General features: G+C 43.0%; 2 protein-coding genes across 2 annotated transcripts; both read left to right on the top strand.

Moving 5' to 3' along the window:
* The first annotated feature begins 1,641 nt into the window (after nucleotides 1–1,641).
* LOC125402712 (olfactory receptor 2T29-like) lies at nucleotides 1,642–2,604 on the top strand. Its single transcript, XM_048437591.3, has one exon. The coding sequence runs from the start codon at nucleotides 1,660–1,662 to the stop codon at nucleotides 2,602–2,604; it is 945 nt and encodes a 314-aa protein (XP_048293548.3). The 5' UTR covers nucleotides 1,642–1,659.
* Nucleotides 2,605–18,542: 15,938 nt separating this feature from the next.
* Nucleotides 18,543–19,589, top strand: LOC125402682 (olfactory receptor 2B6-like). The gene has a single exon (XM_048437566.3). It carries the CDS (start codon nucleotides 18,543–18,545, stop codon nucleotides 19,587–19,589), a length of 1,047 nt encoding a protein of 348 aa, XP_048293523.3.
* The last annotated feature ends 2,775 nt before the right edge of the window (nucleotides 19,590–22,364 follow it).

Below are 22,364 nucleotides of genomic sequence, written 5' to 3'. Positions count from 1 at the left end.
ACTTTGTCATATTTACCTCTTGTCCAGCACAGACTGGCAGGAGCCTATTCGATCACCATCAAGTTCAAAGTCTCCTTGGCTTATGTTCAGAGTCCAGTGCAGAGTCAGGCTGTGAGCATGGAGCACAGGGAGCAGGGAGCCTGGGTCAGAGACATCTCAGCGCTGCTTAGCTGTCTCTTTGCTTCTTGGATCCCAGGATCAGGGACTGTGATGGTTCACAAAGCAGAAGTTTCTGCAAGCACAGCCTGTCACCTCTGAGGTCCTGTAGAGTTAGAGCATGTGGTTGGGACTGTGAGGAGGTGAACTTGAAGAAGCTGAGATTTTACACCAGTGAATTTTTTTCCTACCTCTGCCAATTAGGGTTAAATGTGTAAATATGTTAAGTATTCCTTTGTAAATTTCTAAGTTCATATGAGTGGTATTCTAAACATATTTAAAATTTTATTCATTTGTAAACATGTAGAAAATTTAAGATACAGTCTTCTTTAAGTAAGCTGAAAACATTATTTGTTTGAAATTTTCTTCCTTATTATTTTGAAAACCAAATTCTTAAATGTGTTCATGTTATTTAAACTATAGAACAAAAGCAATGCATTCTGTAATACAATAGGGGTACCCATCTCTAAGACGGCTCCAGGACTGTGAGATACCAACACTGTAACATTTTGTTTACTCAGCTAGCTTTACTCTGGGATACTGAGAGAACTTCCCTTGTTTTGCTTTATTTAACCTTGACAAATCAGAAGTCTAAGTTATCATCATCACCACCACCATCATCAGTAGGATTATTTTAGGCAGCAGATGGAGGAACAACGGGGTGAGTGACAGCTGGACCGGGGAAGTATTTGGCTGCTGAGTGGGCTCCTTTCCCCAAGCCTCTTAGGGTTCTGAGCATTGGTCCTGCTTGTGTGAAGGCGAAGCGTCTTCAAGCTGCAGAGAAATTCTCAGAGGAGCCAGATCTTGGGTCTTGAGAAGGTTCACCTGTTGAAATTTCCCCCTTAAATTATACCTTTTAAACGTGATTTTACATGAAATATATCTCAGAGTTTTTAAGATTCCAATTGCATTCTTAGTTCATGGAGGTCAAGGCTCATTTTAAAACCAAAACTTTCAAATAAATTTTGATTTTGAGGGTTTTTTTGACACTGAATCACTGTATTAGCATGGGCAGCATTCCTCAAGTCTGTAGTACTGGACAGAATACACTCACAGGCATTAGCAAAGTTCATGATCCTGAATTGTGGAAAGTTTGCCCTGAGTCACCAATGCTTCTGACCAAGATGGGGATTCTAAGCTTTCAAAAAAACTGAATGAGGGGCTGGAGAGATGACTCCGTGGTTGAGATCACTGTTTTTTCTTCCAGAGGTCCTGAGTTCAATTCCCAGCAACCATGTGGAGACCCACAGCCATTTGTAATGAGTTCTGGCCTGCAGGCATATGTGCAGATGGAACACTGTGTACATAATAATCAGTAATTCTTAAAAAATGATTGAACTATGTGGAATATGCAATCCTCAGATCTCTGGGCCTGAGAACTTCCTCTGGTAACACAGTCAGGTTGAGGCACACATCACTGAGTGTTCATTCCTAGAGACACAAGACACTAACCCCAAAGCTTTCTTGGTTGCCTAGGAGATACCCATGAACATCAGCACCTGAATGAACAACTACACTGGACAGTCAGATTTCACCCTGGTGGGATTCTTCAATCAATCCAAATACCCTACTCTGCTTGGTGCAGTCATATTTGTGATTTTCCTGATGGCGCTGTCTGGCAATTCCCTCCTGATCCTTCTGGTACTCTCTGATACCCGGCTCCACACACCCATGTACTTTTTCATCAGCCAATTGTCCCTCATGGACATGATGTACATTTCTGTCACTGTGCCCAAGATGCTCATGGACCAGGTCCTGGGGAGTCACACGATCTCAGCTGCTGCCTGTGGGATGCAGATGTTCCTTTATGTGACCCTAGCAGGTTCAGAATTTTTCCTTTTAGCTGCCATGTCTTATGACCGCTATGTGGCCATCTGTCATCCACTCCGTTATCCTGTCCTCATGAACCGCAGGGCGTGTCTCCTCCTGATGTCTGTCTGCTGGTTCCTGGGATCTTTGGATGGCTTCATGTTCACCCCTGTCACCATGACCTTCCCATTCTGTGGATCACGGGAAATCCATCACTTCTTCTGTGAGGTCCCCGCTGTGACAAAGCTCTCCTGCTCAGACACCTGGCTCTATGAGACCCTCATGTACCTGTGCTGTGTGCTCATGCTCCTCATCCCTGTGACAGTCATCTCAAGCTCCTACTCCTTCATCCTCCTCACAGTTCTCAGGATGAACTCGGCAGAGGGCAGGAAGAAGGCCCTCGCCACCTGCTCCTCCCACATGACCGTGGTCATCCTCTTCTATGGTGCTGCTGTCTACACCTACATGCTCCCTGCCTCCTTCCACACCCCTGAGAAGGACATGGTGGTGTCTGTGTTTTACACAATACTCACCCCTCTCTTGAACCCACTGATCTACAGTCTGAGGAATAAGAATGTCACAGAGGCTCTGAATAAATTATTGGGTATGAAACCGCTCTTTCAAGAAGCAGTAAAATAAGTAATTTGGAATGAATAGTTTGCTTCTTTTCCTCTACACATCTGTTGCTCATTGTCTCATTCTTATGTTATTGGTATGATGGTCACATGCCCAAGAGCATGATGTGTCCTCTCATCCTGCACTTTATTTGTGTGCAGGAATATGGACTTTCTGCATCTGGTTTGCCTGGTTATTTGATCAGAAATAATTACTAACTCAGTGAAGTAGGTCTGGTATGTATATTGACACAATTGTATGGGTTTCATTTCTTTCTTCTTTATGTGTATTGAACAACCTGGCATTCCTGGGATGTGTCCCATTTGGTAATAGTAGTCAACATTTTTAATGTGCTATAGATATACTTTGCCAGTATTCTGTTAGGATGTTGGCATAAAAGTCTATCTTAGGTGTGTCCCATGGTTTCTGCTTTGTGTTTCTTTGCTGTGTGTGTCAGAACAGTATCAACCTATTGTAAAGGTTTTGGAAGTATGCCCCTCTTCCTTAATATTCTGCACAGTTGAAGAATTGCTATTACTCTTGTAACATTTGCTAGCATTCAGCAATTAAACCATTTTCCTGTGCTTTAAAACAAAGATTTCATTTTTAAGGGTATATGTGTTTGCATGTGTGTGGGTCTGTGTTTGTGTGTATACATATGTATGTTTGTATATGTTTATATGTGTTTGTGCCTGTGTGTTTGTACTTTTGAGTGTGTGTTTCTGTGTGTATATATTCATATGTGAGTCATTTGTGCATGGGTGTGTATATGTGTATTTGTGTTTTTGTGTGAATGTACGTGTGAATGTTTACTCTGTGGGTATATGAGTGTGTCTGGGGTGTAACTATGTGTGTGTGCGGTGTCAATAGAGGACAGAAGAGGTCATCAGAGCCTCTGAAGCTTGATTTACAGGTAGTTGTGAGCCAGCCAAGAGGAGTGCTGGGAACTGATCTAATTGGTGAGATGGGTTTAATCCAGGCATAATATTGGGCCTTATCTTTTCCCATTCAGTGGCTCCCTGGGCTCCAGGTGGAGAATGCAGCGCACTGTCACCCATGGTGATATTATGAGTAGGAGCACACATTTGCACAGTTCCTGCTTCCTAGTTGTCATGTACATTCCTCCTTTTTTTTCTTTTCTTACTGTGTCCTTTTGCGGCTAGATGATTTTTCTCCAGTAATATTATTTAGATCCTATTCTTTGACTTTTAGTTTATATACAAGTTTTTGCTTTGTGGTTAGCATGATACTAAGAAGTAATCTTATAGTAAAACAACTATTCTAAAGATATAATAATATTGGTAACAAAAACAAAAAATAAAATTTAAGATGTTAACTTTTATCTTACATTTTGAATTTGTCATCACAATTTCCATCTTTTTACCTTTCTTATGTCTTGGTAACTTCTGTAATTGTGACGTTTAAGGACCATTTACTGGAGAGGAGCCCTGAATTATGTCCCCAGACCTCCTTCATTGCTATCAGAGTGCGAAATGAGAACTCCGCCTCTTTGTGACACGAGGTGGGAATTAGTAAACTCTTGCATGTGTGTAACGCCCGAGATGGCATCCAGATAAACCAGAAACCTGACCCTCACAGCAAAGATGATGTGGTTAGATGAGTCATCAAATCCCTCCCGTCAAAGAGGGACAAGAGGAGGAGGATGCACTAGATAAAATGAAAACAGATATATTTTAACTTGTGAACATTCTCCAAACCATCTCTAGCAGTGGTTCTCAACCTTCTAATGCTGAGATCCTTTAATACAGTTTCTTGTGTTGTGGTGACCCCCAACCATAAAATTAGTTCATTGCTACTTCCTAGCTGTAGTTTTGCTGCTGTTATAAACAGCAACATAAATATTTTTTTCTGATGTTTTCACTTGACTGCTGTGAAAAGGTCATGGAACCTCCAAAGGGGTCATGACCCACAGGTTGAGAACCACTGGTCTATAGTTTCTGTAAGAATGATTTCAGATTGCAGGCCAGGGCTGGAACCAGATTGGGAAACTAGGCTCCCTTTGAGTTTCTATCACAGCAAACCTGTGATAGATGCCTGACCCCATCATAGTGGGGCTCACAGAAAGTGAGCTCAGGTGCAGACACAGGGGTTCCGCAAGGCCTTGCAGGGACAGACACAGTTCTCAGAGGATGGAAGGAAGGTTATGGGAACATGGAAGGGAGGAAGGGAATGTGAGTTGTGATGTCTTCGAGACTCACTAGGTGAGGGTCAGTATGGCCACTCTTGGGAGATGGATGAGGGTCGTAACATTTTTGAGATGGACCAGTGAAATCAGTGATGAACTCTGAATCATCGATTCACTTCTCAGGAACGATGTGCAGGAAGAAATCAAGCAGGCAGAGCAGGATTCCACGTGGTAGCATCTATCACAGGGAGGAGTGGCTTTTCCTATGCTGCTTATTTCCTGCAATCATCTACTCTTCTGCTCCCTATTGGCCACTTCTCTTGTCAATCATTCCTACACTTAGTACTTTACAATCGTGACCAAACATCCACTGCACAGGAAGCTCGCCACTGGTCACCACACTTCACCACAGCTTGCTTTTCCCTCCTTCAGGTGCACAAGATCTTTTTGTTCATCAGCAAGACCTCCATCCCTGCTGTGACGACCTGTAGAGGCTCTGAGCAGTCCCAGGCTGCACCAGCAGGCAGTGGGAAGAGCAAACCTATCTTGGCAGCCAAACCTTTGCAAAGACAGCTCTAGGTGATGTGTTAGGGTGTGTTGGGTCAGTAGCTTAAGGCTGACCCTGCAGAGCTCATCTGGAGACATTGACTGAGATGGTCCTGGGACATAGGAGTCAGCACATGAAGGCTGTGTCAGCTTGAGGAGATCTGGGTGACCAATGTCTGAGTGTGTGAGGAGGTTTCTTTACATGTCACCTCCCTTCTTCATAGCCAGTATTGTAGTGCCCATGTACAGTATCCACTTGGGTCTGTGTATTTGGAATTTGTACGCTCTGGGTCTATTGTGTGACATGATAATGGTAAGAAATTCCTTATTTTATAAGAGCAGCACTTCTTATTTAGTGTCATCGGCCGTGTGACACCTGTACACACATGCGCAGTGTGTTACTCACCATCAGACTGTGAAAGACTGAGAGGGTGACAGTGATGGCTGGTCTCAGGCGTCACTTTGACTGCAATAGGAGATGCTGAAACACGGTTGTTTGTCTGTGGAGATGCTTCCAGCAAAGGCTGACATATGGCCCTGAGATGGGATTCAGTGACTGAGGGGGACAAGCTCTTGTATGTGAACAGTATCATGGGCTGGGGGCTCTTCTTTTTTTCTGATTACTTTTTTTTAAATATATTTATTTTACAACCCAACTGCTGTTTCCCCTCCTTCCTTTCCCCCCAGCCCTCCCATCTCTCCTTGACTCCCATACACTGCCACGCTGCTGGCATGGTCTGGATGCCGATACTGACAGGGGGTGCCAGGATTGGAGCAGTATTCCAAACCCCTCTCATAGGACATCTGAGTTCCATAGCAGTAGCAGAAGCATTCAATACAGAGCCATGTGTAATGCATACAACATCCAAAGACAGTTCATTTGCTCCTAAACCAGAGCCACTTGTTGGTTCAAGGTCAATATGCCCAATTGATATGTCCATTAAGATCATTTTGAAAGTTCAAAGCATTGCTGACTCTTTCAACTAGCTGGTTGACAGTCTCAGCCGTCTGCACAGTCTGGCCAAAGTCTCTCTTCTGCCGATCTTCTATCGCCCAGCACTTGTTGCCATATTTGCTGATACTCCCCCAGGCTGGGCACTGACTGGGCCAGGGCAACATGCCTTTCACCGCATTCTAGCAAAGCTCTGCTCCAGCTGCCTTCTGGCCCCAGCCACACTCACTCTGGGTCCAAACTGGTGCATAGAACAGAGCAGAACTCAGGGAAGCAGGCTTGCTGCTCCTGAACCACTGAAGGGACCCCACTTTAACAATCTTTTAGGGAATTTGGGTGTTGTCAACCTGTCTGGTTACTTCCTGCTGAGCGGGGGTGCTGCATTCTTGGGGGTATTTTACATTCATAACAGTTCCCAGAATCAAATGTCTTTCTCCAGTCCAGAACACAAAAGACAACACAATCAACACAATAACATACATCTGTACACGTTCTATCTTTTTGAGGCCTTCAATTCACCCTTCTACCTCCTCTTTATTACTTCTCTACCTGCCAGTCTTCTGGAGGGCATCCCTCAGAGCATCTCTGGGGATGAAGAGACACATACTCTGACTAGGCTTATTAACATTTAAACCCCCTTCCGTAATAAACCAGGGGCTAACTTGAACTATTGTTTGTATGAAATCTTCGGCTGTCTTCCTTGTTACTTCTGTGCCGTGTTGCTTTAAGAGTTTCAGTTACTTTTTGAGGCCTTTCAATTCACCCTCCTACCTCTTCTTTATACTTGTTAGTCTTTTGGAGGGTGTCCCTCAGAGTATCTCTAGGGAAGAAAAAAAAAAAACATTACCTTCCCAATATGCTCCTCAATTTAGCCAGCAGTAGGAGCAACCCCGTTCATGTATCCCCACTTTCCAGATCTCAGTGGGACCTCCACTTGGTGTGTTACTGGTGCAGCATGGATACCTAGACTGGCGGGGTGCCGGGATTGAGACACGGGGGCTTCTTTTGAGGTGGAAGAACAGAAACCTTTATTTTGCCCAGCAACCTTTTATACCTCTACTGCTTCTGTGGAGTCCCACCGACCAGAAAGAACACAAACATCCTTGTCAATTACAGATCACAAGGAAGTTCCACTGTCAGTCAGGGGGAGGGCAGCTGGATCACAACAATGCACTCCTTCTCCATTTCCATTCAGAGGAGGACAGGTCTCCCATGACTATCAACCAAACATGGCATATCAAATCAAAGGTTGGAAGAAGCAATCCTATATGAAGAATAGGGTCCCAAAAGCAGAGCACAGAGTCAGACACAGCTCCTGCTCCCACTATTAGGAGTCCCACAAGAAGACCAAACTACACAGCTCTAGCAGAAAGCCTAGGTCAGTCCCATGCCAGCTCCCTGGTTGTTGGTTCAGTCTCTGTGAGCCCTATAAACCCAGGTTAGTTGATTTTGTAGGTTTTTGTGTGGTGTCCTTGATCCCCCGGCTCCCACAATCCTGTTTTATCATATCAGTACCATGCAGGTTTTATTGCAGAGCTATAGCTCTGTGGTAGAGCTTGAAATCAGGGATGGTGATGCCTCTGAAGTTCTTTTATTCTACAGGATTGTTTTAACTGTACTGGGTTTTTTTTATTTGCATCAGTGTTCATGAGAGATATTGATATACAATTCTCTTTCTTAGTTGAGTCTTTGTGTGGTTTTAGTATCAGTGTGAATGTCGCCTCATAAAATAAATTTGGCAATATTCCTTCTGTTTCTATTTTGTGGAGTAATTTAAGGAGTATTAATATTAACTCTTCTTTGGAAGTCTTGTAGAATTCTTCACTAAAACTGTCTGGTTCTGGGATTTTTTTGGTTGGGAGATTTTTTAAATGACTGCTTCTAATTCCTTAGGTGTTATAGGTCTATTTGAATTGTTTATCTGATCTTGATTTAACTTTGGTAAGTGGTATCTATCAAGAAAATTGTTCATTTCTTTTAGATTTTCCAACTTTGTGGAATGCGGATTTTTGAAGTATGACCTAATGATTCTTTGGATTCTCTAGCTGTCTGATGTTACATCCCCTTTTCATTTCTGATTTTGTTCATTTGGATCTTATATCTCTTCCTTTTAGTTAGTTTAGATAATAGTTTGCCTATCTTGCTAATTTTCCCGAATAAAAAACTCTTTGTTTCATTGATTCTTTGTATTATTCTCTTTATTTCTATTTTATTGATTTCAACCCTGAGTTTGACTATTTTCTGCCATCTACTCTTGGGTGTGTTTGCTTTTGTTCTAGAGCTTTCAGGAGTGCTATTAAATTCTTAGTATGAGATCTCTCCAATTCCTTTATGAAGACACTTAGTACTATGAACTTTCCTCTTAGCACTGCTTTCATTGTGTCCCATAAGTTTTAGTATGCTGTGCACTTTTTTCGTTGAGGTCTACGGAGTGCTCAATGTCTTTCTTTCTTTCTTTCTTTCTTTCTTTCTTTCTTTCTTTCTTTCTTTCTTTCTTTCTTTCCCCAGTTTGCGTTCAGTAGAGAGTGGTTGTTGTAGTCCAGCTTTCATCCGAGGTCGTCTGATAGAATACAGAGCATTATTTCAATTTCCTTCTATCTGTTGAGACTCACTTTGTGGCTGATTATGTGACCAGTTTTGGAGAAAGTTCTGTGAGTGGTGAGATGATGGTATATTCTTTGAGTTTGGGTGGAATGTTCTGTAGATGTCTGTTAGGTCCATTTGGTTTATAACATCTTGTTAACTCCGATATTTCCCTGTTATTGGCTGGAGGAACTGTTCATTGGTGAGAGTGGGCTATTGAAGTCTCCCACTATCAATGTGTGATTTAAACTTTAGTAATCTTTCTTTTACAAATATGGGTGCCCTTGCATTTGGAGCATAGTTTTTCAAAATTGAAACACGAGCTTAGTAAATTTTTTCTTTCATGAGTATGAAGTGTCCTTCCCCACTTCTATTGATTAATTTTGGTTGGATATCTATTTTGTTAGATATTAGATACTACACCAACTTGCTTCTTAGGCCCATTTGCTTGGAAAATCTTTCTCCAACCCTTTACTATGAGGTTATGTCTGTCTTTGATCTTGAGGTATGTTTCTTTTATACAGCAAAAAGATGCAGCAGAAAGATCCTGTTTTTGAATTCTTTCTGTTAGCCTATATCTTTTTCTTGGGAAATTGAGTCCATTGATATTGAAAGATTTTAAAGACCCATGACTATTAATTCTTATTATTTTGTTGTTGGCAGTAGTAGTAGTAGCAGTAGTAGTAGCAGTAGTAGTAGTAGTAGTAGAAGTGTGTGCGTATGTGTGTGTGTGTGTGTGTGTGTGTGTGTGTGACAGAGAGAGAGGGGGAGTCAGGGGGAGGGAGAGAGAGGAAAGAAGGAAAACTCTCTTCCTCCCTCCAATATCTTTCCAATTTGGTAGTGTGAGATTACTTATTTCCTGTCTTTTCATGGGTATACTTAAGCTTCTTGGGTTGGAGTTTTCCTTCTGGCACCTTCTGTAGGGCTGGATTTGTAGATAGATACTATTTAAATTTGACTTTGTCAAAGAGTATTCTGTTTTCTCTACCTATGGTAATTGAAAGTTTTGCTGGGTATAGTAGTCTGGACTGGAATCTGTGAGCTCTTAGAGTCTGCAAGACATCTGTCCACGCCTTTCTGGCTTTTAGAGTCTTCATTGAGAAGTCAGGTGTAATTCTAATAAGTCTGCCTTTATATGTTACTTGGCCTTTTCCCCTTGTATCTTTTAATATTTTTTCTTTGTTCTGTACGCGTAGTATTTTAATTATTATGTGGAGGGTGACTTTTTTCTGGTCTAATCTACTTGGTGTTCTGTAAGCTTCTTATGCTTTTTTAGGCATCTCCTTCCTTAGGTTAGGAAAGTTTTCTTCTATGATTTTGTTGAAGACATTTTCTGGGCCTTTGAACTGTGTATTTCTCCATCTTCTATTCTGGGTCACAGATTTCCTGGATGGCCTGTGTCAGGAACTTTTTAGATTTAACATTTTCTTTGACTGTTGTATCAATTTCTCCTATCGGATCTTCTATGTCTAAGATTCTCTCTTCTAGCTCTTGTATTCTGCTGGTGATACCTATGTCTGGTTTCTGTTCTCGTACCTTGAGTTTTTCATTTCCAGAATTCCCTTAGTTTGTGTTTTCTTTATTGCGTCTATTTCCATTTTCAGGTCTTGAAAAGTTTTATTCATTTCCTTCAGTGTTTGTTTGTTTGTTTTTTAGCTTTCTTTAAGGAATTTATTCATTTCCTCCAAATGTGTGTATTTTCCTGAATTTTCATAACAGATTTATTCAGTTCCTCCTTAAGGACTTCAATAATCTTCATAAAGTTTGTTTCAAGGTCTTTTTATTGCATTTCTGTTGTGTTGGAATGTTTAGGGCTTGCTGTAGTGGGAGAACTAGGTTCTGGTGGTGGTATATTAGCTTGACTGTTGTTTCTTGTGTTCTTACACTGGCCTCTAGACATCTGGATCTTGGATAATTATAGGTCTAGGTATCAATTTCTGAATTTGTCTTTGTTGGACAGGTGTTTTGTTTCTTGGTTTCTGTTTCCTCTTTGGTCTTCTGGTCTGTGTTGCCTGGGCTTCTTCCATTCTGTTTGGTCTCTGGTAGAGCAGAGTCTCAACCCCACTTGGAGGCTGGGTAAAGACAACAAGTCTGGTAGTGGGGGATGCAAAGATATTGAGAAAGTGGGGGACTCTGGCAGGCAGCATGCCTGAACTTTTACCAGTCTGTGTGGTCTCTGGTAGAGTGGGGAATCTCCACCTCAGTTGGGGGCTGGGCTTTTGGTAGATGGGCTGGTCTCTGGAAGAGCAAGGGAGTCTCTGCCCCAGTTGGAGCCTGAGATACGGTGACTAGGAGGGTGGGAAGCTGGGGATAGGGTGGGCACAGGCTGAGAGAGTGGGTGAGTTGGCAGGTAAGCAGCTTACTTGGACTTCTTTCAATTTGCTAGGTCTCTGGGAAAATAGGGAGTCTGCCCTTGTTGGAGGCTGGGGCTCAACAAATAGAAGGGCATGGGACTAGGGATAGAGTGGGGGCTGTGCTGAGACAGTGAGCGAGTGAGAAGGCTGGTGGATAGGCAGTTTCTCTGGGAAAGCAGGAAGGCTGGGCTGGAGGTCTTTATGGAAGGAAGGAAGAAGCACAGGGTGACGTGTCCTGCAAGCCTTTCCTCCAATACCTGTCGCTGCTGTGGTTTCTTCCACTGACACAGACTCCAGTTATGGTGCGGGAGAATTGTCTGTATTCTGTCAATCATGTTTTAAATAAACACTGATTGGCCAGGCAGGAAGTATAGGCAGGAAAACCAAACAGGAAGTAGAGGTGGAGTAAAGAGAACAGGAGTATTCTAGGAAACAGGAAGCTCCCTCAGCCAGTCCTGCCCAGTGCACCAAAAGAAGCAGGAGTGATTTGTCCTGCTGAGAAAGGTACTGAGCCATGTGGCTAACATAGATAAGAATAATTGGTTAATATAAGTTATAAGAGTTAATAAGAAGCCTGAGCTAATGGGCCAATCAGTTTATAACCTAATGTAGACTCTGTGCGATTTTCTTTGGGGCTTACCAGCTGTGGGAACTGGGCAGGACATAAACCCCAAGCAGCAGATCCTCATGTTACACAGTTACTTGATTTTCTATGAAGACTCACTCCCAGGGACCCTGTGTGAGTCCCTTCATCGCTGGGCTGATGAGGGGTCTGGATTCTCAGAATAAGCAGTTAAGCTGTTCTCTTCCTCTCCCATCTGCACATGACCGCTGCTAGACTCAGTCACTATGGTATAAGCCATCTGTTAGCCCCTTTTTGTAAATACACAGTATGTAGTCCTGGTTCTGTTACTCAAGTCCTGGTTACATTGTCAATCACATACTCAGGAATCTATCTTGCAGAACCAAAAATACAAGATGCAACAGGCCTTGAGATAATGCTGTTCCAGGCACCAGAGCCAGCTGAGCCAATGGGGAGTGAAGATGTGGGGTGAAGAGAAGGAATCCCTGCATCCACTGGGAGATGGACTTGGTGATGTCAATGGTTTCTCTGGTTATAAGTTCTTCATTAGTTCAGCTGCACCATCAGGAGGCAGGTCTGGGTCTTTTCTCTTCACTTCCTGTTCTGCTGTTTTCCGTGCCCTTGCCACAAACTATGGGCTCCATGGAGACGAGGCCCAAGTTCACGTCAGTGGCAGAAGCCTCCCACCACAGCTGCGGTGTCCAGGTGTGACCTCTCTGTCTCCTCTCTGCTTACATTGGAAGGAACCCGCCATGCCTCCTCTTCATGCTGTGTGTGGTGGCCCCATCTCTCCCCTCATACAGCAACTGCAGGACTTGACCAAGGGCAAGAGCAGCATCGTAACACTGGAGCAAGCCTGTCTGACTCTAAGAGCAAAATGATGGGACATCCGCAGGGCCCAGAGGGGCACTCCTCGCCTCAGCTCTGCTGAAGGAGACAAAGAGGCCCCAGAGCCTCCCAGACCATGTGGAGGTCCGAGGAAGATGAGGAGAAGGAGAGATGTCTGAGGAAGAGAGGATTCCATCTTGGTGGGAATGAGAAGTGCATCCTGATGCCCATGGAACTGCAGGGAGACAGAGACAAGCACCACACAGGGCTGAGGAGGGAGAGCACTGTATCCCTAGAGGGAAATGCATCAGCCTGGCTATAGGAGGGTATTTATAGATGCTGAATTTATATAGGGCAGTCCGATCTGGTGGCTCTGTTTTGTTGTTGCTGTTGTTGTTTGTTTGTTTGTTTTTTCCAATTAAAAAATGTTTTTTTTTTCAGCTTGGTCTACAGAGTGAGTTCCAGGGCAGCTAGAGCTGTTATTGAGATACCCAGAAACACCAAGCCAAAAAGAAAAAAAAATCTCATTTTTATGACACTGACCTGTGCCATGTCTCTGCTTTGCAGATGGCAGGGAGGTGAGTATACCACGGTGAAGAGATGAATTGAGACTCTCACAGTTTCCATAGACAGAAAGGATTATGAGATACCAAACTCCAGAACAAGCAGGATGTATACATAGTGTGTTAGGCTCTATATTTGAACCACTGGGGCAGTCTCAAGCCAAGGTTGGCTGAAGCATGGGGACCCTGGAGAAGCCAAGGTGGAGATGAAGAAATGAAACTAAGTGAGTTCAAGTTTCCACACTACCCAGTATACACTCTTGCTTCTTGCTCCGTTTATTATAACGTTGCCTTTTAAAAATATGCTGTTCAGACCAAGTTTAAAACCCTGGCTAGTGGTGGGTCTGTTTCCACCTCTGATTAAGTTCACACCCCAACCCCTGTCCCTTATCTGGCTTTTCCACTCCTGGACACCTCATCACCCTTAACTCCTCCAGGGCGGAGTAGCAGGCTGGAACTCCCAGAAGCAGGACAAACACGCGTTATGTGCTGTGTGTAACGCACGTATTATAGCCCCAGTGCCCCATGCTAAGGGTGTTCCTCCTCCAAAGGGTCTTTCTGATCGACTTCCCCACTGATCACCCCAACGTTCTTTGCTTGTCCTGTTGTCAGTGAGAGATCCCTCACGTTCCTTTGCAGGACCCCTTTCTAGGACTGCTGCCCTCTGCTGGCCATATCTAGAATCACAGATGTGGAGTCCCAGCACCCAATGCAAGCAGGACCTTTGCCCCGATCTTCAAATTACTCATTTCCAGTATTTTACATTTTATTCCACGTTGAAATATGAAAAAGAGACACATGAACACACAACTATTATACATAACAACAACAATAACTCTAATAATAAATACACATTATTCTCTTATTGTAGACAGACTGGGGATTTATCTTTAAATCTTTCAACAAATGTATTTAGGCTTAATTCACCTACAATGTATTTGTTCTGAGTAAATATCATTTCCATCATGGAAAATTTACCTAGGAAAATAATGTATTAAGATAGACAGAGAAACGGGAATTAGTTCCAGACAGGCAGAAGGTAAGGGAACTCATGAGAACCAAGCCAGCTTTACAGCGTATTATTACAAGGATACTGAACACAGAGGAGCAAGGAAGACAGCTTCTCACACAAGAGCACATGGGAGGATACAATCCATGAAAGCAGTCGAGGGACGGAGAAGTACGGGGAAATAACCAGCCATGTCTGCACAGCAGACCAGAAAGCAGCCAACATCAGTTCCTAGGGAAGGGAGATAGGAAATAACAAGTAATCAATCAGAACAACACACAACAAAATCCCAGCATTAGCAAACCTTTCTCAATCCCAACCCTGAGTGCAAAAAACCTTAACCCATCAATTATAATAAGATGCAGACTAATTGGGTTAGAATGTGTGGTCAAGAAATACGTGTGGGCAGGAACAGTATCTATCAACCATGAATTAAAGCAGAACAACAGAGGAGAAGGGGAGGTTGGGACCAAGCTAAGCAAACAGAAGCTACAATCAAGCTGGGGTGTCTGTTCTTATATATGATGACGTTTTGAAGCTAAAACAAGAGAGAAAGAGAACTATTACACATCAGTAAAGGGAACGGAGTTCACACAGATTCCTGCAGAACTTACGACCCAGGAGGTGGGAATACACATTCTTCTCAATGGCACATAGATTCTATAAAATTGATGGCATTTTAGGATACAAAGCAAACCTTAGTAAGTGAAACAGACATACGGGCATAATTTCCTACACCCTACAGGTTCCACAACTTTTCAAAAACGGTGCCACTAACTGAGGATCAAGTGTGAGCCGCGGGGGACACTTCACAGTTAAATCATAAGAGCTTCTGTCTATTCTATAAAGTATACCAGAGACCACATTAAATTTTTATCACCGTTACTAACAGGAGCAAAATTGTAGGATACAAAGTCAATGCATGATTATTAGTAGGATCTGCACTCTCTATCAATGAGCAATGGAAAAATTAAGAAAACAAAGCCAGTTACAACCATTTCCAAAATGGGGTGGACGGTCTCTGCACTAGGAACTAAATGATTCATTTGGTGCGAATTAAAGAGGACAGGTAAATACAGACATCCACATTCATACCCAGAAGACTTGATGTTGTTGAAATTTTGATGCTACTCAACATCTACACATGAAATGAAATTCCTGGTAAAAATCACAGTGGGGTTTACCAGAAGTAGAAAAATACATGCTAAAATACACGGACATTGTGCTGGCTAGTTTTATGTTAGCTTGTCTCACAAACTAGAGTTATCTGAAAGGATGGAAATTCAGCTGAGACAATGCCTTGATAAGATCTGGCTGCGAGGCATTATCTTAATTAGTGATTGATGGGGGAGGGCCCAGTCCGTTGTGTGGGGCCACTCCTGGACTGGTGGTTTTGTAAGAAAGCAGACTGAGCTAGCCATGGAGAGCAAGCCGTTAAACAGCACTCATCCATGGCCTCTGCGTCAGCTCCTGCCTTCAAATTTCTGCTCTGCTTGAGTTTCTGTCCTGACTACCTTCAGTGATAAAGAGTGATATAGAAGGGTGAACTTAATAAATCATTTTCTCCCCAACTTGCATTTTGGTCATGGTGTTTCATCACAGCAATAGAAACCCTAACGAAGACAAGTATGTTAAGGGGTCCTAGATAACTGTTGTGGAACTCTGACACGGTGGAGCCTTGCTGGGAAATATGTTTGACAGTCCAGCTGTTCCACTTCCTGTCTGTTCACCACTTCCTGATTTGGGATGAGTATGAACAACCCCCTAGAGTTCCTATGATTGGACTCTGTCCCCCATGATGGGCTGCATCACCTTGATCTTTTAGTCAAAGTAAATCCTTTCTTCCTTAAGTGGATTTTGGTGGATGTTTTTCTCACTTCAGAATATAGCAGCAAGAAAAATTTGCTAATTCAGAATCTCATTTCAGTTGGTTCACAATAAAAATGCTCCCAGTTTGTTTCAATTTGGATTCTTGTCTTGCTTCTGATCTTTAGGGGAAAGGTTTCAGTTTTACAGCATTGAGGGGCACATTGGCTATGGATGCCCATACATGGTCGTATTTCTAGCAGTGTATTTATTTTCTTATTTCTAGTTGTTTCATTGATTTTTATCCCTTGTTTATTGTGTGTCAGGGTATGGTGCACATGTGTGTCATAGTATGTGTGTGGAGATCTGATTCCACTTGTGCATCCCAGGAATCAAACCCATGGCATCAGACTCAGCAAATGTGCATTTGCCTGCTCAGCAATTCTGCAGGCCCCATATTAATCTTTAAAAGACAGCTTTTTGTTGCTGACTTTTTTACATTTTGGCTTTTTGGGGCCTGCCACCCAGCTCAAAATAAATACACAGAGTTTTATTATTATTTATAACTACCTGGCCTTAGCTTGGCTTATTTCTAGCCAAATTTTCTTAAAGTATTCCATCTACTTTTGCCTCTGGGCTTTTATCTTTCTCTATGCTATATACCTTTGTTTAACTTCCTACTCTGTGGCTTGCTGTGTAGCTGGGTGGTTGGCCCTAGGTGTCTTCTTCCCTTTTTTTGCTCTGCCTTCTCTCCTTCTTTTCACTTATTCTCTCTGCCCCTACCTATCAGCCCTGCCTGTTTCTCTCTCCTGCCTAGCTATTGACCATTCAGCACGTTATCAGAACAATCAGGTGGTCCATGCAGGCAAAGCAACACAGCTTTACAGAATTAAGCAAATACACTATAAAAGAATGCAACTCTTCTTTGTATCATTAAACAAATATTTCACAGCATAAAAGCATGTAACACATACTTAACTAATATTCCACTACAACTCTTATGTTTTTAATTTTTATTCTCTTTCTTGCATTTATCTATTTTATGCACTTGTTTTATTATTGAGGATTTTGTTGATTTTTATCCCCCTCTGCCATTTATTTCGTTTCTCTTGTGCTTTCTTCACCCCTGTTATCTCAGTCGGGTGCCTAGTTCTACATTTACCCTTAACAACTTCTCACATCATAGTACACTTGTTTACCATTTGAGTTCTATAGTTATTGATAACATGTTACTGTGGATGTAATTAGCTGTGAGTGTTTTTTAATATATTGTTCGACTCAATATTGTTATTGTGTAATAGTTTTATTTTTCCTCTCGGGTTGATCCTGGGAGTTGAGTCCTTAAGAGGAGACATCTTTATAAGAAGATACTCAAAACCTGGAGATAACCAAGCCAACAGATGTGCAAATCATTGCACAGGAAAAGAAGAAGCAAACCAAAACAAGACATGACTCCTCCAAAAGATCTTGATTCCTCCATTACTGAAGTGCGCAACATGACAGGAGAAGAATTACAAAAGTTACATGAAAATTAAAAATTATCCAGTTATAACAAAGAGGAATGTGGATAATCATCGTGATCAAATCATGGGATCTTGGGGAACAAGATCCGTGTATCTGTGACCACAGCTGAGCAGTCTCTGGGTGTGTTACACATGCGCTCTCATGCTGGCAGGTGGCTGTGGCTCTGATGCTGCCTCCTTTCAGACAGAGACAAGAAACTGGCTATTTTCAGAAATTTTCATTTATAATGTGCCAGTATTGAGCACAGACTGATGGATTTTCCAGCATCAAGGAGCTAGGCTGGGCAGATATGTCAACTGCCTTTCTCTGCCTAAGTCATTTCCTTCCTCCTTCAGAGAGTGTCCCCCACTCCGTGTGTGTGTGTGTGTGTGTGTGTGTGTTCAAAAAGCATAGAGGAGTTATTTGTTTTTAAACCTAGCAAAGCATTTTATGTGAAATTAAGCAAGGAAGCAAGAAAACAGAGAACTCTAGCAGGACAGAGGACAGAGGGTCACTGCCAGTGAGGTTGAGTGCAGGCAGGGGCCATGCTTTGAAACAACTATCTGAGACCATGGCTAGAAATCTGAGAGCCAGAAGTCTGGGTGACTGAATTGTATTGTTTTTGCGCATACTAACCGGGTTAGGCAGTTTAAATACTGTCTGTAGCAGTCTGCCCTATAACCCTGTAGTCTGTGTCCTGTAGGGATTGGGGATGTCAAATCTTTGTTTGGCTAAATGAGCTCTGTAATACCGATTACCAGACTACTGGAAGGAAAATGCGATCATTTTTAACGTTCACATTTTTATTCGTGATGTCAGACAATTCGCTTTAATCTTCCTGAAGTGACTGCTGCCTTTTAAGAAACTGATAAGTTAGACGTGTAGTCAGCAAACCAAAGAGGAGTGCCCTGTAGTCTGTGTGATATGATGTAGTGATGACAGAATTATCTCTGCAGTCCCTACCAGATCTTGTGTGATTTTCCCACCCTGGTCCCTCAGGGGAGTGACAGGTTCATTTTGTGTCTGAAGGGGTCTCACAGAGAGACCGTCATTGACATTTAGGATGTGAAGTCTTCAGCAGTAAAGCAAATGCGAAGGGGGCCGATCTTCCCTACGAGTTTTTATGCGGGGTCTTTGATTTCGTCTCATTTGAGCAGGGCTGGCTCAGGAGCAGGTGTGAGACCACAGAATTCCAGCACCATGGCTGAGCTGGTCCTTGTGAGGTTTTCTGACCACCCCCAAGCTGAGATTCCCCTCCTCCTCTTCTTCTCTCTGTTCTACTCAGCGAAATGTTTAGGGAACACAGCTGTCATCACGTTCGTGGCTCTCGACTCCTCTCTGCAGAACCCCATGTATTTCTTCCTCTGTCACCTGGCTTTCCTCAATGGATTCTTCAGCACAGTTGTGACTCCAAAGATGCTCTTCAATTTTCTTGCCAGCAGGAAAGTCATATCTTACCCGTTTTGCCTGGCTCAGATCTACCTCAGTCTGCTCTTGGAGTCAACCGAGTGCTCCCTCCTTGCAGTGATGGCCATACATTGCTCCGTGGCCATCTGCTGTCCCCTCAGGTACCTGCTCATCATGAGCTGGATGGTGTGCACAGCACTGGCAGTGGCAGTTTGGTTCACAGGCTTCTGTGCCTCAGTCAGACCTCTCTACGTCACAATCCTTCCATTCTGTGGTCCTTTTACTCGCAGTAAGGTCACTGTTGGTTATCTTCTCTGTGAAGTGCCCATCCTCCTGCACGCGTTCTGTGCAGACACGTCTCTGCTGGAGGCCACCGTGGCCATCGGAGGGGCTGGCATAGTGCTGCTCCCTTTCCTCCTGATTGTTCTCTCCTACCTCCGCATTCTGGTGGCTGTGATACGAATAGACTCAGTGGAGGGCAAGAAAAAAAGGGTTTTTTCAACGTGCGCTTCACACTTGGTTGTGGTCACCATCTATTATGGAACAGGGCTGATCAGGTTCTTGAGGCCCAAGTCCCTTTACTCTGCTGAGGGAGACAAGCTGATTTCTGCATTGTATGCAGTCATTGGTCCCGCACTGAACCCATTCATCTACAGCCTGCGGAACAAGGAAGTGACAGAGAGATACCAAAAAGCCCAAGAATCCCTTTCTAGAATCCTCAGGAGCTGAACACTGTATTCATTTGCCCAAGAGGTTCGCGCCCACATTCTGTGAGACTAAACCTCACCAGTACCTATTTCTGCTTGACCCAAGTGCTGATGAACATACTCATATTTTAACAAACTTCCCCCAAATATTTTTGCTTCATATTTGAACCTCTATGGGCAAATATTGACATGTATTAATTAAGAGTCAGCATGTCATCTGTCACCTCAATCAAACACAGATAATGCATCCAGGAATAGACATGAGCTCCCGAAGCTCATGGCAGCAGCGTTGTCAAGGGTCACACCCTCTATTTCATAGTTCTCTCTCATTTGGTTTTGTGAGACGATGGATCACTCTGCAGCCCAGGATGGTCTTAGCTTCCTTAGGGCTGGCACTGCTGGTCTGTATTACCCCTGGGGTGGCTCACTTTTTTATCCAGTCCTCCTGTTGTGACAGGTGCTGCCTTCCTGGTCCCTAATCAGCTGCACTTCGTTGAGGAACTCAACCTCAAGATAAATTCTAGCTCTTCTAGAATTAAAGGCAGTGAAAATCATGCAATACTCGCGGGATTCACTGTGACAATATGAAGCCATGTGAAAGTTATGAATGAGAGATGTCTGGTGGTCCTAAAAATTAAACTCAGGATAGTGTGCCTGCTGAACAAGTGCCAAGCTTCATCCCAAGCACCCATGAGTACATTTAAAGAAACACACACTTCCATTCTTGTTTTATTTTTATTTATTTATTTAAATGCCTGTCTGTTTTGAATTGCCTTACAAAAAGTGTGTTCTCTCCTTTCATTTAAAATAGGAAGACATACAGCTTTTATGAAGATCCAAGTGAGGTTCCCATATCAGGTAGCTGACAACAATCTGTAACTCTAACTCCACAGGAACTGATGCCCTCTTCTGGCCTCTCTTTGTACTTCCCTCATAGGTGACCATCTGCATTCAGACAAACACACAAGCACATGAATATATATATTCAAATTAAAAGACATTACTTTTAATTCATTTAATTTTATTTCCTATGGATGATAGCTCAAAACAAATAACAGTAGAGTTTATTAACTTACATATATACTTAAATAGATTGGTGATAGCATATAAACAAGTATATATTTTAAAAGGCTATGTACTGGTGGTTGTCATATTGCTAAGTTTGGAGACAACGTGTGCAGGTAATTCCAGGTTCAGCCATTCTTTGTGCAAAGATTTCTATTGGAAAAATCAGGAAAGCTGATATACATGTAGATAAGTGTATTATTTTCAAAGTAAGCACATGCTGTCATCGCCTCTCCAAGACACAATGTCCCCTCTCATTGTCTTAGTAACTGCTGTTGTCAGATGCTGCTGCCACCCTAGTGAATATTCCTTCTGATAGGCTGACAGTGCATTCAGAATAGATCTTTTTTTTAAAAAAAATTATTTATTTTCCCTTAGGTGCATTGGTGTTTGGCCAGCACGTGCGTCTGTGTGAGGGTGTCTGGCCTCCTAGAACTGGAGTTACAGACAGTTGTGAGCTGCCAGGTGCATGGTGGGAACTGAATCCACGTCCTCTGGAAGAGCAATCAGTGCTCTTAACTGCTGAGCCATCTCTCTGACAGCTCATAACAGACCTTCTATCCACATGGTAATTAAATATAATGTCTAAGGAAGCCACTATTTGCAACGAGACGACTGCTCGTCTGCAGGTAACCGACAGCACCTGCCGTCAGATGGACTTTGATTTCCTGTGCAGAGATTAAGGGCTAAAGTATCCAAAAGTCTTGGTTAGTTTCTGTGCTGGAGCATTTTTTCTGATTTTATGTACAATGGCAGAAGACTAGAGACAGAAGGCAATAGCGGGGCTGAGGCGCTTACCAGCACTGGGAGACAGAGGCAGGAGGACCTTTGTGAGTTCAAGGGTAGCCTAGCCCACATAGGGAGTTCCAGGCCAACTAGGGCTGTGTAAGACCCCGTCTCAAAAGAATATCATGTATATTTATATATTACATGCATATATTATATATATAATATAATATTTGTTGGTTTTGTTCAACCGTTTTATTATTATTATCGTTTTCGTTTTACATCCTGTTTCCCCTCCCTCCTCTCTTCCCAGTTCCGCTCCCAGCTCCCACTCTCCCCCCACATTCCCCACTCCTTTTCAGTTTCTCTTCAGAAAAGTGTAGACCTCCCAGGAATATCAAGCAATCATTGCTTATCCTTTTTTTATATTCCAATATTAATTATTAACATGAATTCTTATGTAACATTGCCCATAGCACACAATAAAGATATCTGTATATCTCTATGTATATATGTGGATTACAGGATGAATACATGATAAAGAGGCTGAGGGTTCAAGGGATTTCAGAATTGGGTCTGTATTGATAAGATAATAACCAGACCAGTGCTGGCAGGGGCTGCTGGAGCTTCTGAGTCAGCTTTGGGGGAGAAACTGCAGAGTTCAGCTTACAACATCCGAACTCATTCACAGGGGGAAACGTGACAGGAGCCAGGGACAGTGGGTCAGGTCCAAATCCACGAGGGCAAACGTGTGGATTGGCAGGTGGCCCACCAGACCTCATCAAAGACAGAGAACCAAATTGGAAAGTCTAGTGACAGCTGGGGATTTCCTGGTTCCTGGCACGTAGAGCATGTTATCGGGTCACAGGTTGGTGTGAGGCCAGACTACTACACTATTAGGTGCCTATCACTTTATGGGGTCCAGATAAGGAGGTGAGACTCTCTCCTTGTTCTGGTGTGTCTGATAAGTTCTTGGGCCTAGTTTTCTGATATGATTGTAATGTAC

The sequence above is a fragment of the Myodes glareolus genome, chromosome 9 (genome assembly GCF_982192425.1).
Source record: "Myodes glareolus chromosome 9, mMyoGla1.1, whole genome shotgun sequence".
NCBI lineage: Eukaryota > Metazoa > Chordata > Mammalia > Rodentia > Cricetidae > Myodes > Myodes glareolus.
The sequence above is the reverse complement of the archived record's forward strand: the minus strand, read 5'-3'. Positions and strand labels throughout refer to the sequence as shown.

Coding starts and splice junctions, on each gene's coding strand:
- LOC125402682 (XM_048437566.3), top strand. CDS start 18,543: ATGCGAAGGGGGCCGATCTTCCCTACGAGTTTTTATGCGGGGTCTTTG.
- LOC125402712 (XM_048437591.3), top strand. CDS start 1,660: ATGAACAACTACACTGGACAGTCAGATTTCACCCTGGTGGGATTCTTC.